At 46.1% G+C, this 19,117-nt stretch overlaps 1 protein-coding gene across 3 annotated transcripts; it reads right to left on the bottom strand.

Moving 5' to 3' along the window:
• Nucleotides 1-5,479: 5,479 nt before the first annotated feature.
• On the bottom strand, nt 5,480-11,650 carry DRD1 (dopamine receptor D1). Of its 3 annotated transcripts, XR_004624195.1 has the most exons (3): nt 10,578-11,496; nt 8,211-10,477; nt 5,480-5,496 (listed from the first exon to the last, which is right to left on the bottom strand). XR_004624195.1 is itself a non-coding variant. In XM_019802280.2 (2 exons), the coding sequence occupies exon 2, from the start codon at nt 9,973-9,975 to the stop codon at nt 8,635-8,637; it is 1,341 nt and encodes a 446-aa protein (XP_019657839.1). In that variant the 5' UTR covers nt 9,976-10,477; nt 11,520-11,650; the 3' UTR covers nt 6,909-8,634. The 3 variants fall into 3 exon arrangements, 2 of the variants coding, with proteins under 2 accessions (XP_019657839.1, XP_011226402.1); XM_019802280.2 differs by lacking the exons at nt 5,480-5,496; nt 10,578-11,496 and adding an exon at nt 11,520-11,650 and having other exon boundaries at nt 6,909-10,477; XM_011228100.3 differs by lacking the exon at nt 5,480-5,496 and having other exon boundaries at nt 6,909-10,477.
• Nucleotides 11,651-19,117: the final 7,467 nt, after the last annotated feature.

The following is a 19,117-nucleotide window of genomic DNA, read 5'->3' as shown; positions in this document are numbered from 1 at the left end:
CCTGGGGGAAAAGGAAGCTGGCAGGCCAAGATCTCCCTCCCACTCTGCACGGGCCGAGCCAGTCCAGAGCCTCGCCCAGTCTCAGCCAGATCAGGCTCTGACCATCAATCGAGAAATGTTCACACGTGAGCACATAAGGTGTTCAATTACTGTTCATTCTTTCAAGGACGTGCCCAAGCCTGCCCTCCTCCCCCAGCAACCATGTCTTGAACTCTTACCTCATGTCAGTTCAGCCTGTTTCTTTTAAAAAATGTTTAGGAGTGCCTGGGTGGCTCAGTCGTTAAGCATCTGCCTTTGGCTCAGGGTGTGATCCTGGCGTTCTGGGATCAAGCCCTGCATTGTGCTTCTCTGCTGGGAGCCTGCTTCTTCGTCTCCCACTCCCCCTGCTTGTGTTCCGTCTCTCGCTGGCTGTCTCTCTGTCAAATAAATAAATAAAATATTTTTTAAAAATGTTTAATTACATGCACAGTACACATAAACATAAGCTTCTTATAAAAACCAAGAAATATACCAAGTAAAAAGTGAAAGCCGCCCCCACTTGGGCCTCCCAAAAACTTACTCTTCTCCCTAGAGATAGTACTGGTGTTTTTTGGGGGTGGGGAGTTGTGGGGTGTTTTTTTTTTTAAGATTTTATTTATTTATTTGAGAGAGACAGAGAGAGCACAAGCAGGAGGAAGGGCAGAGAGAGACAGACAAGCAGACACCCCTGTGAGCAGGGAGTCTGATGTGAGGCTCGATCCCAGGACTCCAGGATCATGACCTGAGCCGAAGCAGATGCTTAATCGACTGAGCCACCCAGGCGCCCCAAGATATTACTGTTTTTAAGAAGGTGGGCATTTTCTCACATCTTTTTCTATGAATTTACATAAGAAATATGTAATTCCTGTATTGTTTTAAATAAAAGGAATCGTATTGTCCAGATAATTTTGTAACTTGCTTTTTCACTTCATGAAAAGCCTTCTGTAATAGCGCACATGGCCATACTTTCTTTTCAATTACCACGCCCCATGGACATCCACATCTTAGTTACGCATTCCCCTCTTACCCGACACTTGGGTCGTCTTCAGCGGGCTTTACGAGCAAGACTGCCTCCTTTACGCAGGCACCCCTGAGCACATAGGTAAGGACGTCCGTAAGCCAATTTGCTGGAAGTGGAATTGTTAGATCAGATTGCGTGCATGTTGTAAGTGTGGATGCGACCACCGACTTCCCCGGCCAATTAGCCGGATCGGCCTACCCTCCTGTGAGCAGAGCAGGAAGCCCGCTGTTTGCCGTCCCAGCCCAGAGCTTCTACTCTGCTTGGTGGAGCCTCATCTGAGTGCAACATTCCAAATTGCATGAGCAAACAAATTTAATTTCAATACGGGTGCAATGGATTCTTACTGAAAATGGCATTAAAATATGCTTTTGCCTTGAACGTATGATGACCAAGCTGCTTAAACAAACTGTCACCTTATTGCCCCTGCTCCCTTCTCAGAGGAGATCCTCTTTAATCCTCCCCTGTAACAGAAGCACTATCTTATGGTGACCCCACCATCAAGCGAGGAAAATCCCACAGCTGTTTTGGCAGAACTAACATGAAGCTCCCTCCTTCCCCCGCAGCTGAACAGCCAACAGCAGCGTGCGTTACAGCAGCATCTTACAAATGGGACTGGACATTATCTAAATTACAGTCAACATGTTTATAATGCTAAATACATCTGACCTAAAAACTCGGTCTCAAAACAGCATGCATGTGGCTCGGTAATCTCGGAACACATTGGTGACATTTGGTTGACATTTCCTCTCCCATGTGAAAGGGTTGGTCACTCACTATCCATGCGCATCGATATGAGAGAGAGCCCTAGTTTGCCGTTTAAATACCATTCTGATTGTTTTCCTGCGATTGTGTCCTTGGTGGAGAAATCTAACTTGGTGGCGACGATCAGCCCTTAAACCGTAGCAGGCTCAACCCTAAAGTGAGAATTAAGGTATGTGTATAAGCAGCCACCCAAACCTTTTCATAAAGTTATTAATTCGTTCATTTACAAAGTGTATTAACTTCGGCAGCTCCTGGTGCCAGGCTGTGCCGGGCACTGAGAAGACAGGGTGTAAAAGGACATAGTCCGTGCCTGCAGGAGCTCCCCTGAGACACAGGAGACTTGACAGCACAGGACAGGACACACACCCTGCAGCAGGACACCAGCCTGGGGACAGAAGGGCTGAAGAAGGATTCCCAGTAAGGCTGACACCTGAGATGAGGCTCAAACAGATGAAGACGGGAGGAGAAAGGCTGTTCCGAATGGAGGAAGAGCGAAGGGGTGCCGTCAGAGTATTTGAGAGCAGTGAACAGGTGCATAGGGCTGCAGGGAGGGTGTGCGAGAGGGGCTTGTGCGCATGCCCAACAATTTTCACCAGACCACCTGGCTAACTATCCAGATGCGCTGAAGGGGGCCCCCCCACAGGGGGTGGAGACCATCCCAAAGCTATTAATTTGACAGCCTGTGGGACCTAGATTCAAACCGGTCCCGTCGTTTACTAGCCGTGTGACCTTGGACACACTGCAAGCCCCCTCTGAGTATTTGTTATTTTGATGTGTAAAGTGGGGATGATTATAGTGGTGCCCATGGCACAGGATGGTTGAGAGGACGTAAGGAGACCCTGAATGGACAGTGTGTGGCATGATATGGGCAGATGGTTACGGGCACTCAATAGAATGAGTGGCATTGCCTGGAAGAAAACATTTTCTTTGTCCATACGTTTTACTTTAACAACATTCTTTGGCGATGGCATATTTGCCTGTCTCCACTTCAAACTCCTCAAGGATTGGGAGAGGGTCTGGTTCATTTCTAGTGTCCAGCATATGACCTGAACCAGAAAGTGCTCAAAAAAGGTTACGGATTGCAAATAGCATCGAATCATATACAAAACACACTTGCGTGTGAGTATGTGTGTGTGTACACATGACCCTATACGAATAGATCAGACCCCAGGGAGCTGCGGGCCTCAGAGACCACATGGGGATTAGAGAGACCAAAGGCATTGGGGAGAGCCTAGCAGACCTACACATCTGTTCCAAGCCCCCCAGAATTAGACTTCATTAAAAGTTTGGCTCCAACATCCTCATTGTGACTTGTTCGTTCTTTCATTCAACAAAGATTTAATAGGCAAATCCTGTAAGCCAGACAGTGAGCTGGGTGCCTAGAAATATTTGGAGAAAGGGAAAGAAAATAAAACAGCTTTTGCTCTCAAAATGCTCGTAATCTAGGGAGGAAGATAAGGAAGTAAGGAGATTACGGCAGGGTAAGCCCTTAGAAAGAAATAAGAGAAGTAGACGCAGGAAGGAGGCACCAAGCAAGACCTTCTGCAAGTACGCCCCACTGAATCTTAACGGTGGGATCTGGGGCACCTGGGTAGCGCAGTGGTTGAGCGTCTGCCTTCAGCTCAGGGCGTGATCGTGGTGCGGGATCGAGTCCCACATCGGGCTACTCCGCTGGGAGCCTGCTTCTTCCTCTCCCACTCCCCTGCTGTGTTCCCTCTCTCGCTGGCTGTCTCTCTGTCGCATAAATAAATAAAATCTTAAAAAAAAAAAACCGGTGGAATCAGGCAAATAAAAGCAGCAGGGAAGGGTGTTCCAGGCAGAAGGAACGGCATATGCAAAGGCATAAAGGATAAGAAAGGACTTTGTACACCACACAGACGGTATGAAGCTCAGAGTGTCTGTAGGAACAGTGCTCGTGGGGTAATGCCAGTGGACGAGGCCGCAGAGGCCACCAGGGGCCTGAGTGCAAAGGGCCTTTTTTGCCCACAAGTAATTGGGAGCCATTGAAGAATTTCAAGCAAGGGCATAGCACAGTCATATTTGAATTTTATAAATATCACTCCATTAGCATTCTAATAGCAAAAAGAACGGAGGTTTGGGAAATGTGTCAGGGGAAACCTACCGCACTCATGTTTTGTCCATGATGGATCTCACGTCTAGTATCGTCAAGCCAAAATAATATCTCAGCAATCATCCCTTCTAACCCCCTTATCGCAGAGATGAAAACCTATTTTCAAGGGATGTAAAGTAGTTTATCCAAACTACTTATCTTTTTTTTAAAAATTGTGAAGAAAATAAAAAACTCTGCCCCTCAATTCAGTCCTCCCAGGTCCCACTCCCCCTGCCCCTTTGCTGGCATTTCTGCTGGGTGGGTTCACTTCTGCGTCTGCCCGGGAGATCCTCCTCAGTGGCTAAAAACCTTGGCCAATTTTGAGAGCTAGTGGGACATCTATTCTATGAGCATGAAAAAGAATATAAGTGGTTTTGTACACGGTCGCATAGTGATTAAAAAGTTAAACCCTTTTAAACCAGAGATTAATCTTAAGCTTCTAATACTGTTTAAATTACAACTCCCAAATCTTGAATGATGTGACAGCCTAAAGTCCAAATGCTGCTTTCCTCTTTTTTTTTTTTTTTTTAATTCCGTACATCACATGGAAGTTACTTAACATGACAGAAGGCAACATGGCTAGTTTGGCTTGGTAACAAAATATTAGAGGGGCTCTCTGTGCTATAATACTCACCATCCCCTCAATCCTCTATAAAAATAAACAGGTTGATTATGTCATGTTTCTATCCAGGAAATCACAAAGAAATCCACAGAGGTGCACTGATCTATGTGCAATCTCATGAGCCACTGCTTTAGTTCCTTCAAATGATCACGGTACCAGATCGTGCGGAGCTCCAGGTCCTAGTTCAACAACCCAGAGGCAACCAGCCATCAGCTCATTATTCCTGAAACAAATTTTGCAAGGTGAGTAGATCTCATAGGCTCAAACATCATGGATAGGTTTATTTCGTCAGAATCCAGTGATAAATTAAGGCAATTGTCTTAAACACACAAATATTAAAAGCCACTTGCTTCCGGAATACCAGATGCCCACAGCAGAAGAGAACAGTGTCTGGGGAAATCCCAAACTACGAGTCCTAAAAGTCATTTCCATTTGCTTCAAGCCGACATGCGAGACGACACGTGAAAAGCAGCTCCGTTATTACCCATGCAATAAATGTTGTCATCCACACCTTCGAAGCTGAGATCCTGTAAAGAATTTAGTGAGCCCAACATTTCGCTGCTCCGTACCCTTGTAGACATGAGCATCATTTAAGCCCTTGTGAGAACCTGCATGTTTATTTCCATGTCACAAATGGGTGAGCAGGCTCAGAGAGGTCCAAGTCCTTGTTTACGCTCACACAGCCTGAAAGTGGTAGCTGCAAGGTGAACCCACGTCTGTCTGAAACAAAGCCTGTGTTTTCTGCCTACCAGGCCCCCACGTGTGAACTGGCTCCTAGGTTGTGGAAGGATCCAGGTGAAATGCTGCTGGTGCAGGCCAGGGAGGGAAGTGGGCCAGGCCGAGAATCCTGACAGAGCCCCGGAGAGTGGAGAAATCAGAAAGTCCCTGAAATTAGGTTATATATTGATTCGCTTTTCGCAGTGACCCCTCCACCGAAGAAGTTGATGCGAGGTTTTGTTCCTCCTGTATAATAAACCAGGGCAAGTAAGACTCGGAAACCATCCCTGCTTAGATCCCAGGAGAAAGCAGTGACTTTTCCACGCACACCCCTAATCTCCCCCCCTGAAGCCCAGCGCTCAGTCTCCCTTCCATAGGACTTCCTGCTGTTCCATCACCTGTAAGAGCTCTGCATCTATTTGACCAGGAAAGGCATCTTCTTAGATAGAAGGGGGAAAAGAACACCTCTTTTAAATTCTGTCTACCTTGCTAAAGTGTTTCACATATGTTTAGCATTATGAAGACTTACCACGATAGCTAAAAATGAAATAAAAATCATACGTAATTTTGCTTTTATAGCTGTAAATTAAATTCTCTGAAAGATTCTATCAGTAAAATCAACACTTCATAAGATACTTTGATCAATCCTGTCTGCCAGAAACCCAAAGTACAGTCTCACCCCCGGGGTACTGAATTTTACGATTCTTTCCTAGAGTTTCTAGCCATATCATTTATTTTTCACTCTGCCAGTAAAATAAATAGTGAAGGCTTTTGTGCCTTGTTCCATTGGTTGGACAATGACAACCCTGAGTATCATAGCTGGTGCTGCTGGACTACTAATTAAGGAACAAAATTAAACTGCAAAGAAGAAAGATATCCAGCAAGTCAGGAAGCAGAAAGAAGCGGCATCATGCTTTATGGGTGTTCATTCTAGATATGTTCATTATATGCCAAAGCCTGGGGAAGGCAAATATGGAATTTAAAAAGACACCATCTGTTGTGCGATGTTCCAAATTATAAACTTAACCCTTAATTTCTATATTCCCTGCTGTTCAGTCATTCTCCTTCTTCAGGACGTAAAAAAGGGGGGGGGTTAGCACATTAACTAAGCAGGTTTAGCAGAATTGATGGATATTCTCTGTAAGATATTTTGTTAAGTACAGCACCACAACCTGTATATTTTCTCCAGAAAGAAATTCTCGTTACATTTTACTCTTAAAACAAACACTACCCATAGATACAGTGGTTGCCATAAGCTGAGGGTCCACACAGCCCACAGCAAACCACAGTCTTTTCTGTGATTTTCCTATTACTTAATATCTCTAGGATCTTCGAAAGAAAAAGCAGAGCTTTTAGAAAGCTTTCAAATATGTGAAATGAGAAGTAGAGAATCTCTCAAGCAAAGAGAGTTTCTTTTTAAAAAAAATTTTTTAAGACCAAAAAACCCCCACGAGAGTGTATAGCCCAAATCAAAAACATTTCTTGTTTAAATATTCAGAGGCAACCTGTGGCATACATAACAGGAGAAATTTCCATTAAAAAGAAAAACAAAAGTAAGGTAGCCTGGAAAATGCCCATGTTTTCCTCTTCGTAGGTCTGAAATAGCCCCGTTTTTAAAACACACTTCACAAATGCGACACAGCTCATTCAGGGTTGATTTGAGTTCACAAAATAATTTTATTATATGTAAGAAAGCATACAGGCAATAAAATGAAGAAACATTCACAATGCATACATAACACGGACCTGATGCAGGAGATATTTTTCAGTAGATTTCCTTCTTGTTACCCATGTCATCTGAATGCTGTGTAAATTGTTCAGCAACAAGAATACTCTCTAAACATTTCAGAAAAATTCTCTTGAAATGCCCCCACACAAATGAGTATCTGATACTTTGTACAGTTGAGAGGATGAGATAGGAACTTGATTACAAAGCACAGAGAAGGAGCTAGCATTTGTCAAAAGAGATACTGGTGGCTTTGGGCACTTAACACGCCCAAAGAGAAGGGGTCTCCTCTGTTTTTTCCACCAAGAGAAGTGTTGAACTCAAAGATGACAATGAGGCACTATTCATTAGTTAGTATACTATTAACATTGAGACTAAAAAAAAAAAAAAAAAAAAAAAAAATTCTGAATTCAGATTAAAGCACTACAAAAAGTCACCCCACTGAGTGGTGTGATTTGACCTGGTGAGAAGGAGATGCAGATTTGACCTCTGTCCACTGGTGAGACTGTTGTAATGCAAGAATCAAGGAAACCTACTGTCTTCACTACACGTAGCTAACCAGGGCAGCCATTTGTTTGGTTCAGAAAAGCTATCTGACACTGAAATGAGAAAAGACGCAGAGGGCCAATTATTTTACATAAATACAAAGTGGCACATACTTTTTATTACCACCTAAGATCATAAATTTCAAGTCAGGTCCTTCTTAAGCTGGCTTTTATTTAAGATATTTACAGAACTGCAAATCTTTCTCCTGGGAAAATATCTGTCATTTAAAAAAAAAAATTAAACACAATAGTAGCTATGCCTTTTTAAGTTTTTCAAAATCTTTCTAGAAAAAAAATTCACAGCATTTGTCAATTCTCACCTCATATTTATTTATGCCAGTGAATGTTAAGGAATTGTCACAACTTCATTTCCTATCAGTCTTCGCTGTGTTTCTAGAAGTTATGCACGAGCGTTTAGGATCTCAGAGTTTGTCTGTGTGTGTCATCGGCCAATAAAGTGCTAGTTACACGGGAGAAATGTGATTGTAAGGTTTCAGATAGCTCATTAGTTTCTCCTATGACGTCTGATAAATATAGATTTATTTAATAAATTAAAAATATCCATATAATACAATAAATAAATAAAACCAATATCAGCAAAGCATCTCTCAAGTCTGGAAAAAAAAGCCCCACTCCTACTGTAAGGCTCAATTATTTTTTAGAAATAATTCATGAAGGCATGCACCTACCTTTACAATCTGAAAACTCTGCTTGGACCGGTGTTAGCACCTGTTTGTATACAGCAATCTCAACCCTTCTCATCTCCTTCCTGGAAAGGATTTATTTTTTAAGCAATGCTGTTCATTGTTGATTCTGTGCCCTATTTTTTAAGTCCTAAGATAAGAATCAGTTTCTAAAAATAATTTTGGAGCCAAAGACACGTCCCTGTGAACGTTCACTTCACATATGTCCCTCTTTGATTCACTATGAACAACACAGAAAACACACTGGAATGTATTTTAAAATATAGTTAGTTGTGTGTTGAAGGAAAAGCAGCAGAGGAGGGCTTGCCTGACATATGCATCTCACCACACCTTAGCTTCTAACAGCAAGCCACTGAAAATCTCCTCCAGCTTTTGGGATGAGCCTGTCTGGCCGGATTCATCTCAGGGTTCATGTTGGATGCTGTCCGTTTTGTGTGATGGGCTGGATCTTCTCCAGAGAGACATCAGTGTCATAGTCCAATATGACAGATAGAGCCGGGGACAGCTTCTCCAAGGGTTTGGCCATTCCACCTGCCTCCTCCTTCTTTAGGTCCTCGGAGGAGCCCACTGTGTGTGGGATCAGATAAACCAGATTGCAGTCCTTGGAAATGGAGCCTCGAGGCTCGTGATGGCTGGAAAACACCACAGCCCCGTTGTTATTGATGCTGACCGTCTCTATGGCATTATTCGTTGTAGGGCAAAGTCTGTAGCATCCTAAGAGAGTGGAAAATGCCTTCCGAAAATCAGCATTAAAGGCATAAATGATGGGGTTCAAGGAAGAATTAGCCCACCCAAACCACACAAACACGTCAAAGGTGATGGAATCGATGCAGAAGGGCTTGGTCTCCCCAGACCCACAGAAGGGCACCATGCAGTTCAAGATGAAGAAAGGAAGCCAGCAACACACAAAGACCCCCATGATCACCGACAGAGTCTTCAGAACTTTAGTCTCTCTTTTGAAGGACATCTTAAAGGAGCTTTCTGGCTGAGAACACTCCGCAGGGTTTCCATTACCTGGAGTGGGCTGGCAGTTCTTGGCGTGGACGGCTGCCCTCTCCAAGGCCGAGATGCGCCGTATTTGCTTCTGGGCGATCCTGTAGATCCTGGTGTAGGTGACAATCATGATGGCCACAGGGATATAAAAGCTTATCAGGGAGGACGAAATGGCATATGTCCTGCTTAAGCTGGAATCACAGTTGTCCGTGGTCTCACCCAGGGAAGTGGCATTCCCGTCGGGGGAGTCTGTGGGTTTCGCCTTATGCCAGCTGAGCTGCACTGGGATGAAGGAGATGAGCACGGACAAGGTCCACGCCACGCTGATTAGAATGAAGGCTGCCTTGGGGGTCATCTTCCTCTCGTACCGGAAGGGGCTGGAGATGGCCCAGTACCTGTCCACGCTGATCACACAGAGGTTGAGGATGGACGCAGTGGAACACATGATGTCAAAGGCCACCCAGATGTTACAGAAGGACCCGAAGGGCCAGAAGCCAGCGATCTCCGCCACCGCTTTCCAGGGCATGACCAAGACGGCCACCAAGAGATCCGAAACGGCCAGGGAGATGACAAAGAAGTTGGTCACCTTGGACCGCAGGTGTCGGAACCTGATGACAGCGGCACAGACCAGTGTGTTCCCCAGGAGTGTGGACAGGATGAGCAGAGACAGGAAACAGGCTGTGAGGATGCGGAAGGAGAAGTCTCTCTCTACCACCAGCCCAGCCCCATCCATACTGGAGGTGTTCAGAGTCCTCATCTTGCAGAGGGAGAGCACATAGGGGGCTTGGACACCCTCTGGTTCCTAAGCAGGGATGAGGGGTCAGTCAGACCTGCAGGAGTCGTCACTCACCAGGCAGCCCCTGGCACAGCCCTGCCGACACCCCTGTGTGGAGGACCTCAACAGCATTACATCAGAGGGCTGCAACAACTGCGTGCCAGCAGCCTGCCCTTGGCAACTCAAGGCAGCCCCTTGGGAGGTCCCTCTTGCTTGCTGGGACTGTCTTCTGACTCCCTTGCTCCAGGTCACTGTTGTGTTGGCCAGCTGGCCCTTCGATTCTCCATGGAAGGCATTGGCTTTTTAGCATTCTAAGCTATCAATCTGGAGACTCCCAGGCCTCTGCAGATCTAGGCAATCGTAGTCATATTCAGGGGCTGTTGCCTCTCTGGTCGTGACGGAACCCTCCCCTTTTGAAGGTGCAGCTGAAAATACATGCCTCACTCTTCCAAGCCCCTGGCTCCACAGCAGCTCTCCAAACGCCCTAAAAAAGCGAAAAGAAAGCAAAGGTTGTTCGCCAGGACCTGAGCAGATCGCAGCTTTATCCATATCAAACCCACTTCAACTCCGTCCCAGCTACCTACCTTGCCTTGAGGTGGTCTCTCTCAAAGCCCCTGGAGCTCGGAAAGCGGGCTCCGCTAGGCGCCGCAGCTCCCCACGCCCAGGAGGCGAGCCTCAGTCCTGCCAGCGTGCGCAGCCGGGGTCTGGCTCCTGATGCGCAAAAATCGCAGGGCAGGTTTGGGAAATAATACCAGGCCAGGGTCCCCGGGGCCGGCGCTGCCCTACTGCCTCCAACGGCTAAAGATTGTTCAAAGCCGAAGACACACGGGAAAAGGGCTCCGGGGCTCTCGTCGCCTCCTTGAGAGGGGGCACCTCCCGGACTAGTCACTTGGAGAGCTTCTCTCTTTCGCTGCTTTTTCCCAGAACCGAGCGCCCGGGCGCCCCTCGGGTGGCCTCTGGCCCCTCGGGGCAGGGCTCTGCGCCTCTCCACCGCACAGTCCGCTACCACCCGGGAGCCCGTGGGAACGCCAGGCAGCGAGAGCCGAGCTGGCACCGGAGGGCGCACGGGACAGCCGGGTTCCCGCGGGGCACAGCCCACCCCGCCCCCGCGTCCCCTCCCCTGCCCTGGGGGCGGGCTTCGCTTGACAGGCAGAGTTGCGGGCGACAGCCGCACGTGGTGCCCTGGATGGTGCCGCGGGAGAAACGGGAGGCGGGGGACGCCCAGGTGAACCCTCGACCGCCCTGAGTTACCGGCTAACCCCGGGACCCTCGGATCCCTGGACAGCACGAGACAGGGCCCACCAGACATTAGAACCTCAGGTGAGCCCGAGTCGCCTGAAAGCGAAGCTCGGCCGACAGACTTTCACTGGGGTCGACCCCAAGCTCTTCCCAAAGACCGAAGCAAGCAGGGACCCTGCCCATTCTCCCACGCACACCAAGCCCTGGAACTGCCTGCGTCCGACCTGCGCTGTCTCCAAGTGTCCCCCAACTAGGGTGAGGCGTGCCCCGCCGGCGCCCGTACTCACCGCTTTCGGAGAGGTCTCGGCGCTGCGGCGCGCCTAGCAGGTGCGCTCCGCTGCGCCCGGAGCGCGCTCACTTCCAGCTCTTCCCGGGCTGCGGGCGCGTCCCGGGCTGCGGTCAACGCCGGACTGCAGCCTGCGCCCCGCGCCCTGAGAGCGCCCAACCCCAGCACCACGAGCTCGGCAGGCCCGGGGCGCCCTCTGCCGGCGGCGGCGGCTCCCTATGGCCCCGCTGCACCCTCGCAGGTACAAACCTCACCGGCACTGGCTCCCGGATTCACCCGGGACCCGCGCCCGGACCCGCACTTCCCCGACCATGACTGCCAGAACCTGGGAACGGGGATGCGCAGTATTCCTCACTTGGGACTCATTCTGCTAGAAATTGACAAGAATGAAAAATTCCTTTTGCTAGCACTGCATTCATTGACTCGGTCTATTTTCCCCGAGCACTCATTACGTACTTGCCAAGAGCAAGGGCGATAGGGTAAGCAAGATGCAAGATTTACCCTCCCAAAGACCAGGCAGAACTGGCATTTACTGTGCGGCCTCCGTGTCCCGGGCACACGCCTGCCGTTGTTCATCCCTTCAAACAATCCCTTCTCATTGGCCTCGTCATCTCCACTTTGCCCAAGCGGAAAATGAGGTTCAGAAAGGTGTTCAAAGTTGCAGAGCTAATGAAGGTGCTGGCTTACCTGACTCCCGCCTGCGTGCTCTTTTCACTGACGCGTCACTGCCTACCGGGAGCTCCGGCTCTAGTGTCGGAGCCAAAAACTAAATAAGCAATTACCCACAGGTCTAAAATAGAGCGCAGGGCAAAATGGGCCTCGTAGAAAAGGATCTCCCCAGCTTCTTCCCAGCTGCCCTGGACAATGCCTCACAGGTCAGACTTCGAACGAGCTGGTACAATTAGAGGCACCATCGCCGTGCCTTCCTGTGCAAGGGGCGTCCAAGTCAGGGTGCCCGGCTTCCCGCCCTTTCCCTGCCGCTGCTGCCTGTGCGGGCTCTCTCTCTTCCCGGAGCTTGGTTTCTTCCTCTGTAAAACGGTGGTGGCATCGCAGAAGTGTTCTAAGTATTAAATGAGATGATGTTTACAGAGGGCTTGGTGCTGAGCCTAGGTACTCAGCCCCCCATGGGCAGAAATCCCTGGGGACTCATTAGAAAACCAATAGCCTTAGCTCCTTGAGAACCTGGCACCACACTGGAAGCTACAATTTCCTCTGTAAAAGCCCAGAACCTAAGTAATAATTCCATTCAATTAGCCGGTACAACCTGCACCTTGGTGTTAAAGGAAAGGCCTGCATTCCTGACACAGACCGTCCTGTGCCTCCGCCCCCAGCTCTCTGCTCCCACCCTGAGCCTCGCTCTCACACCCAGCAACACCATGAGTCATGAGTCAAAATCACAGACGCAACTTTGCCACACACACGTGCCCAAAGAACCACATTCTTGTAGAACCGTCAGCCATGCTTAACATAATACTTACAGATCATTTTCCTTAAAGCAGTCATTCCCCCAAGCTTCTTGACTTCATCTTTCCTTCCCTTTTACTAATAAGTACAAATTAGAGGTATGCTTCTGATTCAAGATGGTCACGTGAGTTTGAACATTTAATTCCCCACATTCTACCCACCCCATCCTGAAATGTTTCCAGTGCATTCCACCTGGAGACACACAACTAGGAGAAATTCAGCATTAACCCTGGAAAACAGGAAAAAGTGAGGTCTTTTTTCCAGGATAAAGGGCAGATGGGATTGGACTAGAGGAAGGAGGACTTCCCTGGCATTTTCCATATGGGAAGAAACCCCCAAAAAAACACACTACCAAGATCGAGGTAACAGTAGAATGACAAAAATAGACAAGGCAAGAAACAACAATTGTTGGAGAGGATGTGGAGAAAGGGGATCCCTCCTACATTGTTGGTGGGAATGCAAGTTGGTACAGCCACTCTGGAAAACAGTGTGGAGGTCCCTTAAAAAGTTAAAAATTGAACTACCCTATGACCCAGCCATTGCACTACTGGCTACTTACCCCAAAGATACAGACGTAGTGAAGAGAAGGGCCATATGCACCCCAATGTTCATAGCAGCATTGTCCACAATAGCCAAAGCGTGGAAGGAACCGAGATGCCCTTCAACAGATGACTGGATTAAGAAGCTGTGGTCCATATATACAATGGAATATTACTCAGCTATCAGAAAGAACGAGTTCTCAACATTTGCTGCAACATGGACGGCACTGGAGGTACCATTAAATAATGCTAAATGAAATAAGTCAAGCAGAGAAAAACAGTTATCATATGATTTCTCTCATCTATGGAACATAAGAACTAGGAAGATCGGTAGGGGAAGAAAGGGATAAAGAAAGGGGGGGTAATCAGAAGGGGGAATGAAACATGAGAGACTATGGACTATGAGAAACAAACTGAGGGCCTCAGAGGGGAGGGGGTGGGGGAATGGGATAGACTGGTGATGGGTAGTAAGGAGGGCACGTATTGCATGGTGCACTGGGTGTTATACGCAACTAACGAATCATCGACCTTTACATCGGAAACCGGGGATGTACTGTATGGTGACTAACATAATATAATAAAAAATAAATAAATAAATAAAGTGCTCTTGCTTTCCTGGGGAAAAAAAAAAAAAAGATCGAGGTAACAGACACTGGAGGTCAGGATAAGGCCAACTGAGAAGTGCCCTCAATGTCCAAATCCTCCCAGAGCCGATAACCCTGGCAATGCCCACTGCTCTTTAACTTAAAACAAGGATGACAACTACACCCAGAATACCCAGGCCCCCGGAGTCTCGTCTATATAGAAAGCCCAGTGGCGACTGGTCAGGTTCCAGATGGCATCACATTTAATGAAATACCAGTCCAATGGCCAAAAAATACTTGATATGAAATTTAACTATTACCCAAAAGCTTGTTGGAAACAAACGACATTCATAATTTACTCCTTCTCATCCTGGTTTCTCTCAAGCTAGGCAGCTGCTTCAGGGGAAAAAAAAAAATCTCTCTTTCTTTGCTTGAAAAATCCCCTAAATTCTTCCCAAACTAGCCCAGGCTGACCTTTGTCATTTTCTCTCAACTCATTCCCCGGACAGGTCTAGGTGATCAAATCAACACACATCCCTTCTGTGGTGGTTGAGAGGTATTCCTCACCCACAGGTAAATGTCTGCCATTTTCAGTGTCAGAACATCCAATCTCTTCCTTATCCGTAATGCACAAAAAAGGGCTCAGGAACCCAGCTAGAGAAGGGGGAAGAACGTGCGAATACCCAAGGGGGTGATTTTGTTTCCTGTCACCAGGAAACCATGAGAATTGAACAATTTCTCATGATTCTAAGTCATACACCAGAGATCTCGTTCTAGCAGACTTAGTTCACTCATTTTTTAACATGATTGCCGAGGGAGCAGGGAAGAGTAAAATGTATGTTAAATCCCATGGTTTTTTTTCACTTTGCAGAGTGTGAATTTCAGAGGAACTTACAATTTGGCTAGAGATTTCAGCTTTTTTCCATTTTTTTTCTCTCTTGAAGCCAAGGTGAAACAAAGGCTTCCGTTTTGTTCTATAAAAATCTCCCCCACAAACATCAAGGACAGGAATCTAAATGCAAGCAGGTATTAGCATCAGATCATGCTGGGAATGTAAACCCAAACACAAAAGCACCTTTATTTCCCAAATTGGCATGTCTTTTAAGCACCGCCGGGATTTATGCACTGCAGGAAGTAGGAAGTTAAAATGATGCTTTTCAACAAATTTTTATTTAGAGTTTGTAAAAGTAAAGCAATACAAAAGGCACGTTATCACAGGGCTATCCTAATCTCATAAAAGAATAAATAAAACAACTGAACTGTCAGGTATAACAAAGACACATCTGGGAGGTTTTGGGATTATTAAAGCTGATTTTATACCAAAAATGATTGCTTATAATGTCAACGAAAAAAAAGAAGCAGGCTTGGCTGACCTTGACTAAGTAACTAGAATGCTTGTTTCCAACCATAAATATAGCATCTCTGAAATTCCCAATCCCATGTCGTATTTTCTTTTCCTATAGTTGCGATACAATTCGAAAATCAACACGATTAAAAATCTTGAAATCAACAAATAATACTTTGTGTAGCGGTTGAGATGTAGGTCGGCACACATCATTCTCTCTCTGTTGTTGCATATGTTCGTGGTTCCCATGTCCTCTCCCTCTTTTTCTGCCTTCCTTGAGCTTAACTGAAGAGTTCTTATTTTATCTCCTGGTATTGCCTTATGTTCTATAATTCTTTGTTGTTTTCGTGGTTGCTTTAGAGTTTACACCCCATGTAAGATTTTTATGATATAACTTATATAATATGAGCCTAAGGCAGATGCTTAATGGACTGAGCCATCGAGCAGCCCCATCCCTGTACCATTTCTGATGTTCTTCATTCTTTTGTCTAGATTCCTATCGTCATCTGGTACCATCTTTCTGCTTGCAGAACGACCTCTGACTTGTCTGGTGGTGCAGGTCCGCTGGTGATAGATTCTTTCAGCTTTTGTATCTCTGAAAAGTCTTTATTTTCCCTGTTTTTGAGAGAGATTTTTGTTCAGGTTAGAATTCCAGATCGACAGAGTTTTTCTCTTGGTGCTCTGAGAGGTTGGCCCACTGTCTTCTCACTTGTACTGTTTGCAGTGAGAAATCTGCTGTTACTGGGTCCCTCTCTACCGAACACGTCTTTTTACCCCTGGGTGCTTTCAAGATTTTTTTTTCTCTATCGCTGGTTTTGATCAATTTAATCAAGATGGACCTTTGTGTAGTTCTCTTCAAACTCTTGGTGTGCTGGGGATTTTGTTGAGTTTCTCAGTTCTGTGGGTTTATAGTTTTTGTGTAGTTTGAAAGAATTATCTATTCAAGTATTTTTTTTGTTCGTTTTTTGTCTTCCCCCGTTCTTCTCTTTCTCAGGTTCTTCAAGTACATATATTTTAGATGCTTGAGGCTGGTGAACACCTCAGTGATGCCCTTCTGTTTCATTTACTCTTTTCCTCGGTATTTCCACTTGGGTAGTTTCTATTGCTGTATCTTTAAGTTCACTGTTTTTTTTCTTGAATGTCTAGCCTGTTGTTAATCTCATCCAGTGTATTTTTCATCTCACATTTTGTAGCTTTCATCTCTATTAATTCATTTTGCTTCTTTGTTTTACGCCTGCTATGTCCCTACTTCACTTTCAGACTCTACGAAATAGAACCGTTTTCATGTCCCTCTTCACTGATTCTAACCTCTGTGTCAGTTCAATTGATTGCTGTTTCTTCTCATTGTGGGTTGTATTTTTCTCATTCTTTTCATGTTTGGTAATTCTTGATTGGATGCCACATACTGTGAATTTTTTCCTGTTGGGTGCTAGCTAGATCTTTTCATATTCCTACCAAGATTGTTGAGCCTTGCTCTAGACCACATTTATACTTAAAAACAGTTTGATCCTTTCAGGTTTTGCTTTTAAGGCTCGCTAGGAAGAACCAAAGCATAGTTTATTACGGGGCTAATTATTGTCCAGGACTGAGGCAAGATTCCTTTGTGTACTCTACCAAACAACTTGTAAATTTTGAGGATTTTCCAGTCTGGCTGGCGGCAACAAGCACTGTTCGTGGCCCATATGAGTTCCAGACACTATTCCCTATCATCTGCACACTCCCATTTCCTCATATCACGCACCAACTGGCTCTCTGCTGAACACTCAAAAGAACTCTGAAGGTATCTGGTGTTCTCTTTCTCTCTCTCTCTTTCTCTGCAGGTCTCCCCTCTCCAGTAGTCTATTCTGCAACCTCTAGATGCCTTGGTGTCCCTAGACTTGCCATTCTGTCTCTTCAGCTCAAGGAGTCCACCAGATTCCACATGTGCTCCCCTTCCCTGCACCATGGCCTAGAAATGCTCCTGAGTCAGTAAGCTAAAGTGGTTGTAAGGCTCACCTCATTTGTTTCCCATCTCTCCAGGATCACTGTCCCTTGTTGCCTGATGTCCGGTATCTTGAAAACCATTGTTTTGTGTGTTCTGCCCACTTAACGAGTTGTCCCAGATGAGAGGCTCAGTCCAGCCCCTGTTACTCCACCTTGTTCGGAAATAGAAGTATTGACATTTTAGATCTCAAATCTAAAAAAGCAAAGGGGGGCGCCTGGGTGGCACAGCGGTTAAGCCTCTGCCTTCGGCTCAGGGCGTGATCCCGGCGTTATGGGATCGAGCCCCGCATCAGGCTCCTCTGCTATGAGCCTGCTTCTTCCTCTCCCACTACTCCTGCTTGTGTTCCCTCTCTCACTGGCTGTCTCTATCTCTGTTGAATAAATAAATAAAATCTTAAAAAAAAAATAAATAAAAAATAAAAAAGCAAAGGAATGTAAGCAGAAATTGGGATTGGAAGTGGAGGCTTATTACACTATACTGATTTTCTTGTTTTTTTACACCCCAAAACTGCTACTGACCCACAGCTCGGCGCTGCCCTGAGCACTAGCTCTAGCCCTGGCCCACTTGTTATTACAACTCCAGAATTTTCCCTTTCCCTCGCCTAAACCCCTCAGTCTTGAGAGAAATATGGAATCAGTTTGGCCTGGCATGGCCTTCTGGGCTGTGAACACAGTGAACTCTGAGAAAAGTTAGAGTGCTTACAAACGCCGTCATGCATTCCATAAATATTTATTGAGTGCCTATTATTGGCCAAGTACTCTTCTAGATGTTGGAAATGCCGCAGGGAACAAAATAAACATCCTTGACCTCACAGAGTTTATATTTCTATGCTAAATGATAGATAGATTTCACACAACACAACATAAACTTGTTATGAGTTTCAATTTTGTTGAAAAATATTAATGCTCTTACTAGCAAGATCATAAACTAAGCTAGGATGAAAGACAGGCTAATTCAAGAAAATTGTTTATACTGAGTAAATACAGAATCTATTTCAGTCACCTTAAAGAGTCTTCCTTGGGGCACTTAGAGAACACATGAAGCCCAGGGGAGACACTTTGCAGAGAAAATGCCTCAGCAGGCTCTTGAGGCCGTAAACAGTGCTCTGTGGAGAAACAAAAGCTGCTGATTTGTGTGTTGGGTCCATGAGACCATAATGAGTGGAGAGCCTCAGAGAATCCTTCACAACAGAATCCATGAGCTGAGGCCCTTCTCCCAGCCTACCTCTGCCATTGGGTGAGTTACTTCCCCTCCTCACAACATAATCACCAGCCAGTCTTACTCCTCCCACTCCCAGCTTCAGATGCCTCACCTCTGTGAGAGGACAGCATGGCTTCTAGTAGAAGGAGTGAGGAGTCAGAGAGGCCGGGCTCTGAATCTTGGCTCTGCTAATATCTAGCTGTGGGAAATTAGTCAAGGTTTTTTCACCTTTCTGACCTCCTTGTTCACCCCCCTTGAAAATGCAAATACTACTATTTATCATCCAAGGTTGTTGAGATTAAATGAGATCCCAGCTAGGAAATGTCAGGTAGGCACATGGAGATCAGGAAATGTTACCTCACTTTACATTCTGTCTTAGCAAAAGCTGTTTGTCAAATGTCATTTGTTGGGTTTTGCCAGCTCAGCGTCCGTTTCCCCTTCTCTGGTAAAAGCATCCCAGATTTATAGGAGGGAATTTCCTCT

Source organism: Ailuropoda melanoleuca, chromosome 3, assembly GCF_002007445.2.
Source record: "Ailuropoda melanoleuca isolate Jingjing chromosome 3, ASM200744v2, whole genome shotgun sequence".
Lineage (NCBI taxonomy): Eukaryota > Metazoa > Chordata > Mammalia > Carnivora > Ursidae > Ailuropoda > Ailuropoda melanoleuca.
This window is presented reverse-complemented; position numbering and strand designations above follow the sequence as displayed.

Excerpts from the sequence above, each read along its gene's own strand:
- DRD1 (XM_019802280.2), bottom strand. The coding sequence starts at position 9,975 with ATGAGGACTCTGAACACCTCCAGTATGGATGGGGCTGGGCTGGTGGTA.